Here is a 20,379-nt window from a genome sequence, read left to right on the forward strand (position 1 = left end):
AAAGGGACAAACTTACGAGAAATGGAAAAGAGAGGTTCTGTTTTCAAAAGAATCAACATGTGGTGGGGACGCAGGGAGACAAGTTACTTTGCTCCAGGGGCCATCTCTAGAATGGTGCTCCCTTGTCCCTTTTGGTGGCTCCTCCCTTCAAACCACCAGCACCACGGTCCACCTAACAAAACGGGCTCCACTTAAAACGGTGCCTCAGCCAGAGGTGGACAGAACTGTGAGCATCTCATGAGGCCATTTATAAGGTGAGTGGAGGTTCTCAAGCCAAGAAGCTCCTGAGTGGCCCTGAAGGTTTTCCGTGACCGTGCTGTCCCCCGCAAATGGCAACAACTTAAGGAGACTCACCCACAGGCCTGCCGGGGGGGTCCATCTTACCAGCACACAAGACAAATTTGGCCCCTGCTACACTCTATACCTTAATTTCTCTGTGTAATTAGAAGCTTGTTTTTTTTTTTTTTTTTTTGTCCAGCTTTATGATTATATTCATTTTTATTATCATTCTGTTTTCCTTAGTTTTTAGAAGTACTGATTTCATTTGTATTTTGTGTGTGTGTGATAAACACTTAAGTTCTATGCTGATAAATGTTATGACCTTTTTTAGGATTGTTTTTTTTTACTACATTCACTAGTTTCCTATAGATCCTAGTTTAAGAATGTGAAGGAATACTGGCTTTTTGAGTCAAATTTTAGCCTTTAATTAACTTGAGCATTTAATGTTTTGGGTCTTCGTGACTCTACAAAGAACAATTTCATATTATCATTGTTAATTTATATTTATCAAAAATTTTAGTATTGTTTCAGTGTTCCAGAAGATGAAAAAAATACAATGTGGCATGGTATATTATTGAACTTTATTTCTATCGTGAGTAAATATCCAGAGATTCTTGGCTAATATGGAGTCACTTGTGTTTCTACTGTGAAAAGTGGGGGGAAATCCACCCACTAGAGTGTGGACTCCTGAACCACAACTTATGTGTCTTCAATGACTAGTAACATGGCTGTCAATTTATTTTACTTCTTCTACCAAAGAAAAGCCAGTTTCCTTAATTCACGGGTACTGATCGACTCATTTGATTTGTTTTTCCTTTGCCGCACTTTTTAGTTTAATTTTCATCAGTAGCTTGTCTTTATTTGCCTGGACTGAACATTCTTCTTTCTTTACCCCTGTTCATTGCAAACAGCCACGAGGCAAATGTAGTCTCTCACAGCCTGGACCCTCTGTCAACAGTCCACATAGCAGGTACCTTATTCTCCTGGTTTCCACACTGCTCTAGAACTCCAAGAGGATGATGAAAATGGTCCATGATTGCGGTAGGCCTATCTTGGGTCTGCCTCGGGGTAGTTGAGAAATTACTCATTTCGTGCTCACCGTTTCCTAATAAATTGGAAGAGACTCTTTGAAGTGGAAAGTACAAGTAAATCTCAGAGCTTAAAATATTTGGACCCCTCCAAACTTTTGTTTAATGGTACATAGACCATTTGGTACTTAGGATCAAACGCTATTCTGTGTGCACACAGGATTCAATACAACTGATGGCATAGTCGCTATTTGAGTCATGGCAGACTTTTATCATCCTCTTTACTTCTAGATTTTACAATAAGACAGGTAATCAATCAGTGAATTATTTTACCATTCCCAGAACCCACAAATCTGAATAAAATATACTAACATCCCCAGCTTTTTATTTTATTTTCATGTTTTATCCAGATCGTGGGTTTGGGATTCTCAAAATGGCAAGTCCTAATTTGGTATTATTTAAAATTGATAAGCACCTTCACTCTTCTGCTTGCCCTGAAATTCCTCTTCAGCCAGCACACTCAGTCAGTCACCTTCCTAACACCTGACAAGCTCTTTCACTGTGGAATGAGAGCGGCCAGTGCCCCTCCCCGGCACATCCAGAGAGCCTCCTCGCCACTGCCACTCTGTGCTGCTCGCCTGGCTTCCGACGGTCCCTCGTTTCTGTAGTTAGCGGTGCTTCGCCTTCATTGTTGGTGTGCTGTCTGTGCTTCCCTGCCCCTCCACTAATCAGATCCTGTGTCCCCCAGACAACTCTCTAAAAATGAACAGACTGTCCTTGGAGCCGATTTTTCATACCAATCCCAAGTAGCTCACTGTTGAAGCAGTCTGCCCCTCCCAGAGCTTATCACCACAGAATTGGAATCTAGTTCCGGGAAGGAGGGTGGGGGCGAGGAAGTATAGAACCAACTATAAACTGCCCCTGAGTAATAGACTTTTCCAGCTATGGGCTAAAGGGACTGGCTGTTTCCTTTGGTCATTCCCAATCAGCTGAAGTAATGTAGAATGTATTTTGATGTACTTTCTGGTTTTAAACATCCCGTTAGTATGTTTTTTGTTTTTTGTTTTTTTCTTTCCCTTTGATTTGGTTTGAAGACAATTTTGTGGGGTTTTTTTTGTTTTTTGTTTTTTGTTTTTTTTTGGTCCATAACAAAATATCAATAATGAAATATGAATGAAAAAAAACTCACAGGGAGTTTTGAAGATAAGATGGACTTCTACAGGTGCTCTGATGTTTTCTTGGCCCTTGTAAGAAAAAAACAATTGTACTATAGACAAATCATTGTCTCATATGGTTCATCTTCTCCCCACAAATTACCGATGTCCCATGAGCTGACATGGGGAATATCCCTACTATATTCCTTTTAGGATAACCAGAGATCAATTCTTTGGTTGGCATAAATGATGGCAATGAGAAGAGGCAAAGCTCTTATGTTATTATGTCATGCCAGTAACAAACACCCTCGACTTCCCAAATATTGCATCGATCTGCCCTCTTAACTCTTCCGGACAGCCACTCGGGTTTTCTGAGAATGTCAAAGACATTGTTTCTTAGGGCAGCAAGTGCTTCGACATGTCTCCTAACAGGGCTTTGCAGCTGGGAAAGCCACATTCTCACTCCAACATTCACAAGGCGCCTTTCAGCTCTGCTCTGCACTGTTTATTAACATCTTTCTGAGCACACAGAACAATGTTCACTTTGCTATTTAGAGGGCCTGGAATCCAAACGATCTTTGCCTGAATGGCAGACTTCATCAAACACCTTGGCAGACGGGTTGTGGTTGAACATTCTTGGGCTTCTTGGTTCCTTGGCATCTGTGTTTGGGGTGCACCCAACCCTGACAATGAGATGCAGAATCTTCTGGGAAAGAATTAACTTCACTCACAACCCAGGCTGTCACGGTGTTCCTTCACACTGAGACTTGAGAGGAACTTGTGTTTGATCTTGCACTGGTCCAGCAAATTTGAAAGGTTATTGCAGAAACACAAACAGTTTAGAATGTTGACCCCCGTGATCTGCAATGGGAAAATATTAGACACGTATTCATTCTGAAAGAGGAAAGAAGCCGAATTCGAAGAAACTGGGTTTTAGTTGAAAGGAGGGATTTGTATATTCTTTTTGTTAAAGTCAGATATTAATAATATCAGTTGCTTGCTTACTATATATGTTTCAGTTTGATTTTATGGTCATTGTTCTAGGTCTTCTTACATAATATTCAACGCCTACATATGAATTGATGCCACTCTGTTTGGGACCTAGGCCTATGAAATCAATATAATATGGTCCCTGCCATTAAAAAACTTAGAATGTGTCAGAATCTAGAGATTCCCTAAATCAATTACAAGAAGCTCCCCAACATTCCTTAAAATTATAAACATTTGAAAAGTGTCTGTGCATACATTCATAAAACTTCATACTCTTTGAGATTAAATATATTTAAGAAGTACACTTTTCGAAGCAAAGTTTTTGATGGTCCGTCTGGTACGTTTTTTCTACCTTTGACTTAAAATTCTCTAACCTGATCATCAATAACTCTTCAAAACTGTAGATTAGTTGAAGTTGACCAATGGGAAGATTTTCCTCTAATTTCCAGCAAGGCAAAGGAATAACCGTCCTGTAGTCTGGAGAGAGTGAATCAATGACTTCATTCCAAAGCTCAGACTTGTGAAATGCAGAATTTCCCGAGGCACCTTTAGTCTCTGGCACCTTCTACACAGAGAACCAAGATGGAATGAGAAGTGGCAAATGACTGGCTGAAACATTGAAAGGCAGTGGGGAGAAACAACACCTCATTTTGAAATGTGTTCACGGTAGCCAAATATAGTTAGGCAAGGGCAGTGGGTTCTTTGCATATACAGCACAACTTCATGAGATACTATTCATGAGATACTATTCAGTTTCTCTTGAATTTGTTTTTCAAGTCTTTTTCCTCTAGACTCCACCCTGGGGATCTGTTTATTCAAAGTATCCATAGACCCTCAGCCTAAAGCAGTCTTGCCTCTAGGACAGGCCAGCCTAGGGCTGAGGACAGCAGTAGGATAAGGCTCCAATGTGTTTCTTTTATAATATTTGAGGTCCGTGTGCCCAGTGTTTCTGAAGAACTAGGCAGGCACATTGGAAAATGTATCACATCTTCGAAAGCACTGTTGCTAAATCAAGAAGAGCTCCCTGGGAGAAAAAGCTAAATCAAGCCAACCCCTTAAGGCATGAGTCAGCACACCCTTACTTTAGTAATTCAGATAATAAGAAGTAGTTGACATTTATGCTAAGCATTTAACACTCACAACATCTCCATGACATGGCTATATCCTCCATTTTACAGACATGGACACTGGGGATTAGCAATATGAGATTTGGATTTGAACCCAGGCCCTGCTGAACCTGGATGGATCCTAGATCGCTAACCACTGCGCTCTTGCAAAGGGCTGTTGGTGGATGTAATGCTTTAAACAGTAGTTCCAGGGCTTGATACCACAGGCTGCCTGAGGTAGCTTAGGACCAGCCAAGATGTTCATTTCAGAATGAGAGGAAACCGAAATCCCAATCTGATTCTGGAAATTTGTCCTCTGAACCACATATCCAGCAAGCAAAGACCACTCACACAAGACTTGGCAACAAGGTCATAGATGATCTAGATATTCCCTCCTGATAAATTCCTGTCACTTTACTGCCAGGGATAGCTAACAAGTAATAAAATGAATTGCACCTTTCTTTTCATTTGTGTTTGAATGATGTATGCAAAGAATTAACCCATTTTATTTTCCTTCATTTTGTAAAATTTTTGCAGTGAGTCGTGCTCTCTGTGCACACAATTCAGGCTGCTCGCGTCTCGGTCAAACTTTGTTTCGTGTGGTGCGTTGTTCTGTTCTGCTCCCTCCACTACTATCCTGCTTTTTACACAATAATATGTATTTTGGGAAAGAGATGAAACAACTCCTGGGGCAGTTATTTACCCAGAAATTTGGATGAGTAAGAGGAGTGAGAAAAGCAATAAAATTATTATTTACTTATGAGAATAAGCCCATTTTCGTTAGGCAGAATTATCTGAAATATCTCCATTGATTAAATTCCTTGAATACATTCATACATTTAATTTTTCCTTTATAAAAACAATCTCGATTGGCATCTATTTATGTAATGAAGCCATTGGCATGCGATGAGTGACTAGTCAGTTATCTTTGTTCTTTCCCTTGTCCAGTTTCCCAAGACTTGAAACTGAGGTGATTTTAGGTCAATAGATAAATATTAAAAGTGCCCCTTTACCCTGGTATTATTAACCTGTTGTCATTAGAAGCTCTAAAACTTCGGGCATGTTGAGTCCCTGGTTACTTATCCCATGGGGCTGGCGTTTTTCTCAGTAGATAAACTGGGAGTTTCCAAGAGCAGTCAACTGCATGGCAGCTCACTGAGCACTTTGTGTTCCCTTTGTCCCTATTTCAGCCCATTACTTCTCCTTAGGTAGGCATTCTTCAATTTTAGAAGGCATGTGCTAATTAAATTTTAATAAAAAATGCTCTGATGCTGTTAAATGTGCCATGTCCTTCAACAGACTCTATAACATATGAGCCCATATTCCAAAGATGATGACTTTTCCCGTTGTCCTCAAAAGTGGACTAGCCAAGGGGTCCCCTTTATTTTGATCTTGATCTTTGGCTTAATTGCTCAAAGAAGCTAATGATTGACAAGCTATTCAGTGCTGTCAGTCAGATTGGATTATCAATTATATGCATAAATCTACCCATCACTAATATCCTTTAATGTTTCCCAAAGAAAAGAAGTCAGAGTAGTGAGGAAACATGGAGCTCTATTTCTTCTGTTACCCAGAGATAGATGGTGCGTGTTGTTTGCCAGGGCATATTGTAAGGGAAAGAGAAAGAGATTTGGAAGGAAAATTCCATCTAGGATTCTTGGGCAACTAGCTCATCTTTTCTGAGACACTTTTTTAAGACAAACCATTGAATTCATAAACTGTCAAAGCCAAAATGGTTTTAAGAGATTAATGTATGCTTCTTCTTTGTAAATGAGAAACCTGAAGGCCAGACCAGAGAGACTAGATCACTGGCCCAAGATCGTGCAGCTGTCTCAAAACAAAATGCCCTGTTGTCCATGTACCGTACTTGATGATTTGTGTAACATCATGAAGCCTTGAGATTAGGGGCATTTATTTTTGACGTGAGGAAGCCACTCACTTCCAAAGTTTTTAGTATACAAATATTGTCTTTTCTTCTACATGTGAGAAACCTGTGACATAATATGACCTGGGTAATCTTCATTCATGTCACCAAACAAACAAACAAACGTTGCAGAGAGTGTACTTGGCAGGCACTTTGGAACCAAGCGCCCGCTAGATCTTTTCCTGTAATTGCAAGATTTGAGGCAAGTCATTTACCCTCTCTATAGATTCCAAATTCTGGGAGTCAAAATCTCAAGGTTAAAATCTTAATTCTACCACTTGCAAACTGTATAACCTCGAGCTTTCTCTCAACATCAATAGTTCAAAAATAGATAACTCAAGGAGATCCTATTTTACCCTCCCTTCCATTAATAAGTATGTGACATGCTTCTTTTATGCTCTGCTGTATTTCACAAAATAGACAACTTTTCCTATTCAGCTCATTAGGAGTAATTTGTAGGTCAGCATGAGGGCAGTATCAGTTTGACCACTAGATGGAGATTGAACTCTTGTGACCTCTCAGTTGGTAGACTATTCACACTAATTACTAGAAGACATGAAATGTATAGAACATGGACCTTACAAGTTGGAAGACCATCTAGTCTAATCAGAAAGGGTTGAGGAAGACATTGGCACTTAACAGGTAAAGTGAGTTGTTGAAGGTTACACAGCCATTAGTTGTAGCCTTCAGAAAAGAAACGTAGTCCCAATTTAGGCCAGTAATTTGTTTTTTCATTACACTACAAGAACTGTGTTAGAAACACAGTGTGTGTGGTACATAGATGCTTTAGGTTTCCAGAGGACCAGTCTGTTTGTCTCCCATATTTCTTCGATGGTTTGAATAGTCCAGCTGAAAACTTAGTGTTTTCTTATGAGAAAAACATAGAGTAACCAATACAGTTTTCACCCTTTCATATTTATCTAATGGCCTCACATTCAACACCCTTATGCCTAGTGATAATACTACCTATAGGGAATTTGTACAAAGTGTGGGGAAATGTGTCTCATTGGTACACCTATCCTTTCTGCTCCTGCGATATTGTGTGTATGTGGGTGTGTGTGTGTGTACAAAACGCCTCTTGTAAGTAACATTTCTTCATCATTTCCACCAGTAACCAAACAAAACATTAAAAGATGCTCACAAATAGAAAACGGTGGCACCCCACCTAGAACCGACTTCTATATTCAATATTTCACAAGTAGTCTTATGAAATCTGGAATTCACGCTTAATCTCTAATGTACAATTTAGTAAATAGGAAGATAAACATAGATAGGAAAAGTTGGAACTTTGAGTAGAAGGAGCCTACAAGATGACAGTCTGTCCTCCTCATAAAAATTATGTCCATATCCCAAAGTCACAGCACTAATGAAAGATAGGATCAGCCTAGAAATTGTGTCATTCAACACCGGTGTTCTGTACACTAACCCCACTGCCTGCCTTATTCATACAGCTTCGGAACCCACTAACGTCAGGGAGGGCCAGGTGCTGATCCAGTGCAAGATGAAACCAGGATGTACTCTAAGGTCAATTAAAGTTTATGGGTCTGTGCAAAAGGACTGGGGTTGTCCTTATCCTTGCCGCATGGATTGTGGCACATCCAGGATGACTGCATTGGATACTTCATATGATTCTGACAGCAACGAATTTGGCCTAATGGTATTGCTGGTAGCCTTAAACCAAAAATGTACTTCATCAAACAGTCATGTCTTAATTATCCTTGACCGACTTAATTCATGCTGGTAGAATGTGTGTAGAGCAATTATCTTTGTTGGCGAAAAATATTTTACCAAATGAAGGGGTAGAATTTGAACCCGATTGGTTACCTTTAGTTGACCGACTAAATGTTAATTTTTTAACAGAACAGTTTGTAGGCAATTCTTCATTTGGTGGTGGGGAGAGGACCTGGGCCCACTGTGGAGGGCTGGCAGCTAATCGCCAGGTCTGGTTGTGTTTGGCATGGGCCTTTAGCTTCCAGGAAGGTGAGGGAGGTAAGAGCAGCATCCTTCCAACATTCGAGATATTTGAGTTATGTCCATTGTTCTCTCAGGTCCATAAAAGGTGGCTCCGATTCCTCCCTTTCTGAGCCTCAGCCCGCTCGGTCCAGCCGAGGTTTCCTGTTCAGAGTGCTCCGAGCGGCTCTTCCCCTCCAGCTTCTCCTGCTGCTCCTCATCGGGCTTGCCTGCCTTGTACCAATGTCGGAGGAAGACTACAGCTGTGCCCTTTCCAACAATTTCGCCCGGTCATTCCACCCCATGCTCAGATACACAAATGGCCCTCCTCCCCTCTGAACCAAGCGGATGCTATCTGCAGCAGTGCTGGCAGCGTAAAGGAGGATTTGGCCAAAAGCAAACCCAAAGTAGCAGAAAAGAGGACCTGCATCTTGGCGAATGCCATCGGTGTGGCAGCTTTAGCTCTCCAGATCCCGTGTGTGTGTGTGTTGTGGTTTCAGAGATGGGTGATAAACAATGACAGGAGGAGAACAAACAGAAGACAGAAGGTTTGGGAGAAATATTGTTTGAAACGCTGAGCCTCAGTACTAAAGAGATGAAGGACCTCCAACGTTCCCCAGATGAGGGAATTCTGGGCCTCTGGCCCATCCTGTGCACGCCCAGGGACTGCAGCACGCCGTCTGGGCAGAGTTCCCACGGTGCCGCCCCATCCATTCATAAATGACACTCCCAGGCGCCATGATAGTGTCAAACAATCTTCCAGCCAACCAGTGCTGAAGAGATTTTAGAACCTTGTAACATACAGTTTTTAAGAGCTATATAACAGCTTCCTTTTTACCTGGTTTTCCTTTTGGGCATGATGGTTTAACTTTTGCTTTAGAAGCATAAGCTGTAAATCTAAAAGGCACTTTTTTAATAAGTATAACAAAAAACTGGATGTAATAAATAAGATCACGGAAGGCTTTATGTGAAAAAATAAGTCGAATGTTATAGTAAAAAAAAAGATATTTATGTATGTACAGTTTGCTAAAGCCAAGTTTTGTTTGTATTGATTTCTTTGCATTTATTATAGATACTATAAAATATTTTGTCTGTGCTTTTTTTTTTTCTCCGCTAAAGAAGACAGTCATTTCTATTAAGTCATTTCTACCTCTATTCATCTCTGTTAAGCAGGTACTCATCAGAATGCAATCTAAATTATCTTTTTTGCTGAATGAATGAAATCAAAACATAAGCATATATTAAAGAAAGAGCGATTAGAAGTAGTGTATATTTAGAATTCTAGAGAATTCTAGAGAATTCTGGATGACTTCTCTCTTTCTCTCCCCCTTCCACAGCCAATCATATCTCCTCAATTCTCGTTTCCCAGCATCTTTCATACTCTTCTTTCTTTCCTGTTCCCTCTGCACGACTAGAAGAACATCCTGTGATCTCCTGGCCGAGACCCCTCCTCCAGTTCATCCCAAGGATGCACAACAGTCATGTGAATTTTCTTAAAGCAGTCTCTTGTTCAGCTCCCTTCTTTGCTCCAAAACCTTCTATTGTTTTCCATTGTCTTCCAGAAGAAACACGACTTTAATCTATCATTCAAGTCTACATCTAATAAGAGATGATTCTTCCCCTCCGATCTTGCCAGCCAGTGGCCTTCATAGAATTGTTTGGTGCACATGGCATTTTAATCCATGATTTAATCATTGGAAGGGGGAGGATTTACGTAAAATCCAGGTTTCGGGCTTCTCTTGAAAATGGAAAGCTCTGGTATCCTGGGCCCTGACTGAAGATAATTTCTGGAGTGTGATGTGGCTGCTGTCTTTGGACTGGAGGAAGAGACAGCTTTTATATTTGCGCTTATAACCTAATAACCTCTCTCACCGCCTGTACCACCCTGACTCCTGTAGGTCTTTAAGTTACAAGTCCTCTAAATTGAGAATTTAAGCCAAATGGGTGCTCACAGTTACCAGAAAATGCCTTCCATAGTTTCCATGGTGTCGCAGCCTGAGCACCTTCTCAGCTAGGGGTCCTGAGGCTTTCCAGTCCCTGGGTTCACTGGGGACCTTCTGATTTAATCTCTGTGGGGTCTGACCTGGGAACTTGCACTTGAAACAGACGTCTAAAGTGATTTTAGATCTGCTAACTGCTGAAAAGCTCCACCATGTACCTGCTCAGCTCCATCTTTTCATTCTTACCACTCTTAGCTCCATCTTTTCGTTCTTACCACTCCTCTCCTCCCTCACAAGACTCCGCTCTCGAGCTGCCTCCTCTCCAAAGACTTTCCTGATCGCTGTTGGGCTGCATTTAAGCCTTCCTTCCAGTGAACTTCCCTCCTGTGGCATTGCTGTCAGACTCGTTTTGCTTTATATCATCAGGTGATTCTTCTCCTGTTTCCCCTGGAATCCCACTCCAGGAACAGATTGCAGTTGTGTTCTTTTCTAAAGAACACAAACCCGTAAATCACAGGTTTCTTATTATCATGCTTCCGGAAAGGCTGTGAGCAGTGATGGAGATTGGAGTTGGAGGGTGGCCTGCGCCCTCATCCGAGATGGGTCAGCCTTCAAGCCTCGCTCTTCCCTCGCTTCGCTGTCACCCCTGCTTCAAGTACCTGGAAATCACGGTCTTGCTTCTAGAGCAATCCAGCCGATCAGGAGACACATGTTGCCAGTGTCAGGAAAATCACTTGATGAGACTTTAGTCACAGAAAATGTTGGCACAAAGAGACGTTAGGGCCATTTCTTCTCCACATTGCAATGAACTGAGTTACTAGGTATCTGCCATCACTGAAGAATCCAATGTTAAATGAGTGACTGAGAAAAAAATTGGTTTGGTGTGAGAAAAATCGTAGCATATAATCCCATTTGTGCCTTTCTAAAAAAAATTCACAAAACACCCAACAGGATGTATGATATACATTTCTATTAAGTCTTCGAGGACTTAAAAAAGTCCTCACTGAGTATAAGCATTGAAGCCATGAGATGATTTCTTTCCCCAGATAATATGACCAGTCTAGCAAAGACCTAGACAGCCACAGATGAAACTAAGATTTCTGCCCAAAGACCTCACAATCTCATATGCCTAGTGAGGGAGGGGACACAGGGTCATATTAGGAGCATCCTCACCTGTACCAGCAGCTACCCTGGCAAGAGAGACAGAGACAGAGAAAGAAAGAGATTCTGTTCAACAAAAGCCTCGTGGATGAGATGGTGGTTTTGAAAGAATATTAAAGGGCTGGAAGGACACTGATGACTGTTACAGAGGCTCTCGTTTCTGGAGCAGGGACTGTCAGGAGCCCTGCAACGGCCTGGACATAGAAACTGATGCCTCAAGAGAGTGGTGAGTGAGGATGAGCATGCCAAAACAATCATCAGCTGACCAGAAAGGATAGGTAGGATTAATAAGGTTTTCAGTATGAGATTTGCACAAGCAAACAGACTATGTTAGAAAAGCTGAGGAGAAACAAATCCATAAAGCTAATGGAGAAATAAAGGGTTAGAAACTAAAAGCAGTGAATAAGAAATCCAAGGAGGAGTAAAAGATTTGGGGGAAAATTATACCTGGAGAGCAAAAGAGTCGTTGCCACTTAGAAAGTGGGGTCCCTTATTTCTGTAATAAGTGAGAAGACACACCTTCACAAGGCTCAGATGGGAGACTCAGCAAGCCGAGGATTGAGATTTACTGTGAAAGAGCAGGTTGGAGTAGACTGATTTACAACTTATGCCCCGGGGCCAATTATTAAGAAATTAAAGCTACAAAACTTTATTAACAAGCCACATCAAAGGTATTAAAGCAAAGAAAAGTGGAGCAAGCTGATTAGGTTAGAACAGCGTGGTCTCAAGGAGCTACTCTAGGTGGGCCTGAGAGCAGCCCTCCTTCCCCTCTGCCCGTGGTCCCCATCACCACCACCCCCACCCAGCCCCGCCCCGCAGGGAGCTGTGTGGAAATGAAATATTCTCAGGGCATATGCTGAACGGGTCCTGAGTGCCTGAGCAGAAGGCAGGGCAGCACCTACTCACATCACGAGTATTTACTGAACCCCCGCTCTGGGGAAGGAACTGCTCCGAACAATTCAGGAGTCAGGTCTCAGCTAGGACCTCATGGCTCCTTGTTTAATTTCCCATTAAAAACATTCCTCACTGGTCCTTTGTCATACAGAAGAATCTGTATTTTCCTCCACTACTGATGTCCTGAAACTTGAGATGAAGGTGGATAGGGAGACTAGAGAGGAACCAAAGAGAAACAATTTCTAATTTCCGGGAGAGAAAGGAGATTGAGTCTGTTAGCTCCGTCTTAATTTCCTGTCGGCAAATTTCCTCTTCCTTCTTTGTCACCTCGTCGACGTTATCGTGGGATGTGGTTTTGAAGAGCGTGGCTGACAGTCTGCGGAAATGTAGGCAGGCGGAGTGATTTACAAGCACAGAGCAGTTTTCAACGTAGTCACACACAGCACCAAGACGTTAATTCGGAAGATGATAGGAATTGTTTTACCAAGAGTGGTCATTTCAATTTTACATGTTCTAAGACATTGTGGTCACTGTGGCTGATTGTAATACCTAAGGTAATCCAGAGACAGTCCAACAAAAAGAATGACTTTTACTTTCCAGTTCCTGGCATCTCACTAACTTCTCCCTTCAAGTTTTAAAATATCCACGAGGAATTCACTTAGGAATACCACGGAGTGAACTGGATTTGGGGAAGACCCCTCATTCAGATAAAGAAATAAAAGAACTGGTTGAATTGGGGATGCTTCCTGCAACCTCTGCTAAGCAGCCATCTCTGCAGGGCAGCTGAGGCTTCTCAAACCAAGGGAGGATCTTGTTTTCATTAGGGCAGAAGGCGGGAAACGGATGAATGCATTTGAACTCTGTGGTCAGAAAGGAGCACCTTGGAAAGCTAAGGAAATTGGAAAGTTGTAACATGCGCTGAACGATGAGGACCATTTTATCTGGGGAGCTGGGAAAGCCAGTTGAGACTTGGACGTAATCTTTCTAAAATATGAAGAAAACAGTAAAATGAATCAGCCTTGCAAATTTTTTTAACCTGTTACCTAATAGAGGAACAGGAACGTAACTGAATTTGAAAACCCTGACTATATCAAGAGAAGAAAGTCCTTTGTAAGCTGTGTCACAGATGACGGCATTTGATGCCATAGGTGTTCGAGAAAAAATCCAGGATCTCTCGGTTGAATGAGAATATCAGAACCTCCCAGATGTGCATTCTGGGCCCAGCCTGAGTCCTCCAGATACATTCTCGAGGCAGTCGCTGGGCTCAGAGCGTGAAGCCGCTAAGCAGCCGCCAACATTGAGGACAATTCCAGGCAATCCCCCCCAGCCCCAAACCACCCAGCACAGCTCACCTTCTGCCCCCTACCCCCTTACCTCCCTGCGGGATTTATAGGTTAAGCAGAAAGCGTAGGGATGTGTTCCACTCCAAGACAGTCTGCTGGGCCAGTGGTGTTCCAGATGTGGTCCAGATCAGCAGCATTAGTGTCACCTGGAGACTTGTTAGGAATGCACCACTTTTAGCTCTAGGGCTGGGCTTCCAGGCTACCACCTGCCCTGGATTTCCACTGGGAAATCCTTTAACTCTCCTTCCCCCTGGGACCCTTTAACCCTCCCGAGCAAGGCGTAATGGCAAGTGATGCAAGCAGTTTGCTCAACCTCCCCATCAACTTGTAATGTCAGCTTCATCGAATAATAGGTTTCCATATAAATCTGGATTTTCATTCCGGACACTATCCTGTGCTGTTGATTTATCTTTCCATTGCTGTTTATTCATAACAGTATGTAGTATATGTAGTATAACCAATTTTAGTAAAAATGCACATATGTATATTATATAAATATAATAAAACACACAATAATAATATAAATATAGAATATAAATATGTATTATGACTATCAATATACTAGTATAGCATTTTTATTACTTTTTTTATAAGTTTTAATACATCTTAAGACAAACTCCAGTTCTTTCTCTTTTTTATATGTGTCTGTTTTAAGGCTAATTGTTAAAAAAAAAAATCAATCATTTGAATTACAAAAGATTCTCACGTTTCCTAGAGAAAAATTTTCCTATCTCTCCCTCAGTCGCCTCCCAATTTGATGTTAATCTCTGTGCCTTTTGACTTTCTTATTCAAACATTATACACATATGTTTTTAAAAACTGGTTCTATTTTTACTCTTCTGTGACCGGCATTTTTCCACAGACACATCGATATATACGTTCGCATCTTTGCTGCATTGGAAAGCTCAGTATCTTTTTTTTTTAACCGTTGTTTTTGTCCAGGTTTTTGCTATTCATGTTACAGGAAACATGCTGGCATGTATACGCATGCTTCTTTATGGAGCGCTGCATTCAATTCCCTCAGATTCATTGTTCAAGGTGGAATTACTAAATCAAAAAGGTATGTACATTCTAACCTTTAACAAATTCTGCCAGATTATTTTCTGAAAAGTTGTAATGATTTACAATCTCAGCCACAGGGGAGAAGAAAAAATCCTTTTCCTCAGACCTTCTCTCAATCTAGAGCTGTAAATTCCAAGTTATGGAAATCATTCCCAAATTATTAATGACCAAGTCTATACATTAAAATCTTTCAGGGAACTTTTTAAAAAAGTAGAGCCCAGTCCTCACGCCAAACCAAATAAATTATGGTCTCTGGAGATCAGCATTTGTTTGAAGTTATTTGGATGATTCTCATGTGCAGACAAGTTCAGAGGGCTGAACTAGATGTTAGCAGTTTTCTAAAATAACGCTCATTTGAGGGCAGTAGTAGCCCTTTGTTTATAAAATGTGCATTTCTATAACCAGTTCATATTTATTTTTTATATTGTTCTACTTGTATTACCTCTGTGTGAAGTCTATTTTATTCTCTATTTTTTATTGTTTTTTTTCTTTTGATACTATTTCCAAGGAACTCTATGTACATTAGAAAAATAAACCCTGTATATAATTTGTTTTAACTTTACAGAGTTCCTTTAGTTACATAGAATGTTTTAATTTATATGTCATTAGATCTGATAGGTCTCTTTCCTTTGTAGATTCTGGATAGTCCATTAAAAAGGCCTTTTCTACTCCAAGACGATGTAAATATTTGCCTGTATTTTCTTCTAGTAGACCTGTAATCAATCAGGACCCATTTTGTAGGTGATGTAAAGTAAAGAACTTCTTCGTCATTTTCCAAAAAGATAACTGTCCCCATGCCTGTTAGGAATAAGACAGGGATATCTCCTTTTATCATTAGTTCTCAGCAACTTACATGTCAGTCAGCAGGAGCCTTGTTGAATAAAATATAGTATATACACGGTATTTACTATAATGCAACAATTTTTAAAACCAAGATTAATTTGTTTACTGGGGAGATGTCTACCATATATTCTTAATTTAAAAAAAAATAGAGAGAGTAGTTTTTATAAACTAAAAAAAAGTAGAGAGTGGATTTTATATTTTTAAAGAGTTGTAAAACAATATGCTCTCATTTTCATAAGAAAGAAACATTAATTGTATAAGACGAGGAAAAGTTGAGAGAGATCTGTGAAATTCAAGGCTAACATTGTAAATAGAATCGTGACGGGAAGAAACTATTTTAAACACTTATTTAAATTGGGACAAGGAGTATGATTTGTTTTTAAGATCCAAATTGCTGCAATAATAATGATAATTTTAAAAGACAAAGAAAAGGGTATTTCTTAATGAGACTATTTTGCTTTTTGGTTAAAAAAATTTCTTTTGATTTGCTTTTTAATTAAAAAAAAAAAAAATCTTGATATGCCCAAAACAAACGGTGACGGGCTGTTTATTAAGAGTAGCAGAATCCTAGTGGCTGACTCCACCCTAGGTGGCCATCCTGAATTTATTGTTGGTTCCAGGGCATAAGAGCATAGGCGGTGCGAGCCCCAATTTCCGATAAGAAGGCTCCCTCCCTGATAGGGAACTTGCTGAATCCTGGGAGAAGAACTTTCTTGGGAAAGACGTCCTCCGAATGAGACTCATTTATTCAAGGAAAACCTCAACTTCGATACCACCGCCATCCTCCAAAAGTCACCCTGCCTGCAGGTGGGATCAGCCCATTAGCCTGACCACCGGAAGTGATGGGGGCGGGGCACCAACAGCCACTCTGAAGTCACGGGCAGCTTCTACTAGTAGAGCCTTTCCTCTTTAGTATAGGACCCATAGATTTACTCCGTTTTGCTTTTTCCTTGAAATCTGCTCCTACTCAACAACCTCCCTCGAGATTCTTCCCTGTTGCTTTGACGTGGGATTCAGTCCCTCCCCTCCCCCACCTCCCGCAGAGTCTGCTGATCGGAATGAGAAACTGGTAGAGAAAAAGGGATCTGGATGTTTCTAAAGTCTTTGTTATTAGAGATGTCCTACTTATAGCAGAGACTCCTGAGCCAAAACGTCTGAGCTCAAGCAATGACGCAACCTGTCTGTTCCTTAGTTTTCTCCTCTGTAAAATGGAATAATATCAGTGCCTACTGCCTGGGGTTGTTATGGAGAGTAAATACATCGATGTGTGTGCTGTACGATGCAAGGCAAGTCCTGAGGGACGATTATACTAACCATTTCATTGTCATTTTCTCTAGTTTCAGATTGATTTCAGAAATGGCAGCCAGGAAGAGCTTTCCAGATCTTCCCATGCTCAAAAGGAGGGGAACTTTTCTGGAAGGAGAAAGGCTCTTAGAATTTTCAAAGCCGTACTGCCTGCTTTGGAATCAGCCAGAAGGCACAGAGGTGCGTCTCCCAGGTGTGAGCATTTCCAGGCCCCACCCCCACTGCCCTTTCCAGGCGAAGTGCCCTCAGGATGTCAGCTCCCAACTCTTGCCCTCTTCTTAGCTGGGTGGGGAGGACTGGAATTGTGGCCGGATGACGCTTGACACAGGTCACAGACTTTAGCCTGTGGCCTGTTTCTGTAGGCCCTTGACCTAAGAGTGCATTTTATATTTTTGAAGAGTTGTAAAACAAAAACAGACAAATGAAAAACATTTGCAGGCCACTTTAAGTAAGATACTCCCCAGCACTTTACAGACCAAGCTCGCTGACCCACAAGATACAGTTGCCCAGGTCAAACACCATTCGTGAGAGAGGCTTTAGGTGTGACTCTGGGCCTTTCAGACTCCCCTCCCCCGACAAGACTGCTCAAAATGACATCCCCACTGGGTCAACTCAGCACTCGACCAAGTCTCGTACATTTCAGTCTGGCTGTCATTTGGTGTTCTTCCCTGAAAACACTTCTATGGCTTCCATGAAGAATTCTTTCTTTCTTTGGTCCCTCGAGTTTCTTCGTTGTTGTTGTTGGATTTTGTTAGGGGCGGTGAGAGGCCAGGGTTTTAATGTTTGTCTTCAGAATGGAAATGGTGTCTTCTTTCATACTAGGCACAGAGGGTTCTGCAAATCCTTTGGCCTCAGAGAGTGCACGGCTCATGTCCTATTTGAAGCACCTGCCAGGCCAGCAGTCCTTGCTGTTCTCTCAGCCTCGGGTGCCGACATCAGCAAGGCCAGGGCCTGGCCACTCTGCAGAGCTGCTTTTTCAGGGCTGGGTACTGCCCTTTGGCAAAGAGAGTGTACACATGGCTTTCGAGAGTTCAGCGGGAATGAGTAGGATGGGACCGGGGTGGTGACATCGTTTGGTAGATGATAAAACCTGGTTTGTTCATGGTTTTGAGCCTTTTTTTATTGGCTTGATGAGGTTCTGGCACCATTTTCCTGGGGGTTTCATCAAGCAGTCTCTTCTCTTAGTGGCTTTTGTGGTACCCCAGGGAACACCACATCCCTGGGAGCTGCTGAGAGCTTGAGTCTCCAATATCAGAGGATGGGGACCTAGGAGGACTCACCTGTCAGCACACTTTCCTGGAAATGGGACATGGGAGATTCAAAAGGGCGAGGCTCACTTCTTCTCCTTGCCACGAGACAAACTTCTTGTTTTATTAATAAAGCAATATTATTAATTAAACAATATTATTAGTAAAATATAAAAGAGCATCTATTTTTTTCTTCCTGCCTCTGTGCAATCATAGAAAATAAATAAAAAATATCCACATTGCTTCAAGTTCTTCGATACAGGCTTTCCATTGTTTTGTTAAACCTGGGCCAAAACTTAGCAGTTTTTTCCACAGGAAGGAGCCAGGAGCCTCGTTGGGTTTTTTTCCTTTTGAGGTCCAGGTCATTCTACTTCCTGGACCCAGATTCTCATGGTCCTGGGCTAGACGCAGTTGGTACCAACATTGCCAAGTGATTAAAACAAGCTTCTCTAGCTAAACCTCCTGTCTTTCATAAACCCACTGATGCTTCTCCTTATGCATTATTATGATCTTATGTTTAGCATTCAAGAATGGATTAGATTGTAAGGATTATTAAGAGGTGTTTTTAAATATTTAATAACAAATTCAAAGATAACGAAGAAGTCATTTGCTCTAGCTTGTAATCATTCTTAGTGACACATGTAGCACCCCCAGTTAGGCACCTCCCGCACCTGTAGCTGAGCCTCAGACACCCTTCTACACCTGGTGTGCTCGAGGGACCGGGGCAACATGCAAAGCAGCTCCCAGAGGCCGTGTCAGGATCCCTCCTGCTGACTGCTCCCTCCCCTCCTGTCCTTCCCTGTTCCCTTCTGGCTTGTGGTCTGGGGCCCTGGGTATTGACATATGCTCTCTCTGGTGGTAAATGTGGAAATACTCAGGAATATTTACAGCCTAAACGCGCTGAGCCTGGGGGGACTCAATAATTTAATCATCTGTTAAAAATGTTAACCGGCTCACAAACCTTTCATTGGCCTTTCCCACAATTATTGATTTCTCAATAAAAAGGCATCTGATGACAGTTCCAATGCTGCAGAAAGGTCTAGCGGTACGCCGAGTCTGCACAGTCACTCGGAGTGCTGTCTGTCCACGGCCTCTGGATCACTGCCCAGAGTCGACAACTTTGGAATCTCGCCCTCTGATGCTAGCTGGCTTGGCCACTGAGGTTTTCCCACCCCATTTCAAAATCATTTTTAGAAATGTTTGCCCAAACGCTTCCTTGCTCCATCCAGTCCCCCAAGCCCACTTTTATCTACCTAGGATAAAAGGTACTATTTCGTCAGTTCTATACAGATACCAAGTGTCGTGGGCCATGAGATGAGAGCTGGCCTTGTGGCTATGCGGGGGAGGGTGCTTGGCCCAAGTCACCTCTGAAACAGGCCCTGCTGCTAGTGAGGGTGCCATTGCCTCAGACTTCAAGGTCTCAGGTCATCAGCTAGAAATAGAGCTCCCGCTTACGCCAAGGAACAGAGGAAACTCACCCTCGGCTCACCTGCCACTCCTGGCAGAAGCCAGGAGCAGGAAAGATACCTGGTGTGACCTCGGAAAGCAAAAGCACTGGCACCAGGTGCCAGGGATGATAGCGGAAGAGCTTCTCAAGCTTTCCTGCCCAAGGACCACCCACTGGGAAGGGAGGAACGCATTTCTTCCTAACCTGAAAGCCATAGCATGAAGCATCCCGCCCGAAGTGCCATATTTCTTTGAAGAGTCACATTTTTACCTTAAAAGTTTATATGACTTTTTCTTGCTACTCTTAAAGTATGAAATCTTGTTTACATACAAAGTTTATCCCTTTCTTTGGGCTTTTAGTAAAATTTCATCTGTACTCTGTGACTTTAAGTAATCCCCAGAGAGCTCAAACCTCAGTTTAAGAAGTACCCATCACATTTACAGTCAGCAGGACTGAGCCAATTCATGAGATTTCCGATCCTGGGAATCTTACTTACCTGGGTTAATCCTGTCTTTATTTGTAAAGTAAGGATAACAATATATCGACCCTCATATCACAGCTGTAAGGATTACATGGAAAATTTGCATAAAGATAGTACTTGGCATAGTGAAGCACCCGTAAATGGTACCCTTCTGTGTATGCGCATGCATTTGTTGTGACTCAGGGTTGAAAGGAAAGTCAAAGATCATGCCACTTGCTGAGAAAA

The 20,379-nt window shown here is 41.9% G+C and overlaps 1 protein-coding gene across 14 annotated transcripts in view; it reads left to right on the forward strand.

Annotated features, from left to right (window-relative positions):
• Window positions 1-19,818, forward strand: part of SYNE1 (spectrin repeat containing nuclear envelope protein 1) — a 406,416-nt gene extending 386,598 nt beyond the window's left edge. For 11 of the 14 annotated variants that reach the window (XM_039851332.1, XM_039851323.1, XM_039851317.1 and 8 more), the window contains 2 exons: window positions 1,190-1,249; window positions 8,530-9,516. In XM_039851332.1, the coding sequence (XP_039707266.1) occupies window positions 1,190-1,249; window positions 8,530-8,770 (301 nt within the window). In that variant the 3' untranslated portion in view covers window positions 8,771-9,516. Of the gene's footprint in view, window positions 1-1,189; window positions 1,250-7,628; window positions 7,635-7,992; window positions 7,996-8,529; window positions 9,517-19,806 lie in introns of those variants that run through there. The other 3 variants (XM_039851325.1, XM_039851326.1, XM_039851327.1) reach the window with 2 other exon arrangements.
• The last annotated feature ends 561 nt before the right edge of the window (window positions 19,819-20,379 follow it).

The sequence above is a fragment of the Pteropus medius genome, unplaced genomic scaffold, assembly GCF_902729225.1.
Source record: "Pteropus medius unplaced genomic scaffold, Ma_sr-lr_union100, whole genome shotgun sequence".
NCBI lineage: Eukaryota > Metazoa > Chordata > Mammalia > Chiroptera > Pteropodidae > Pteropus > Pteropus medius.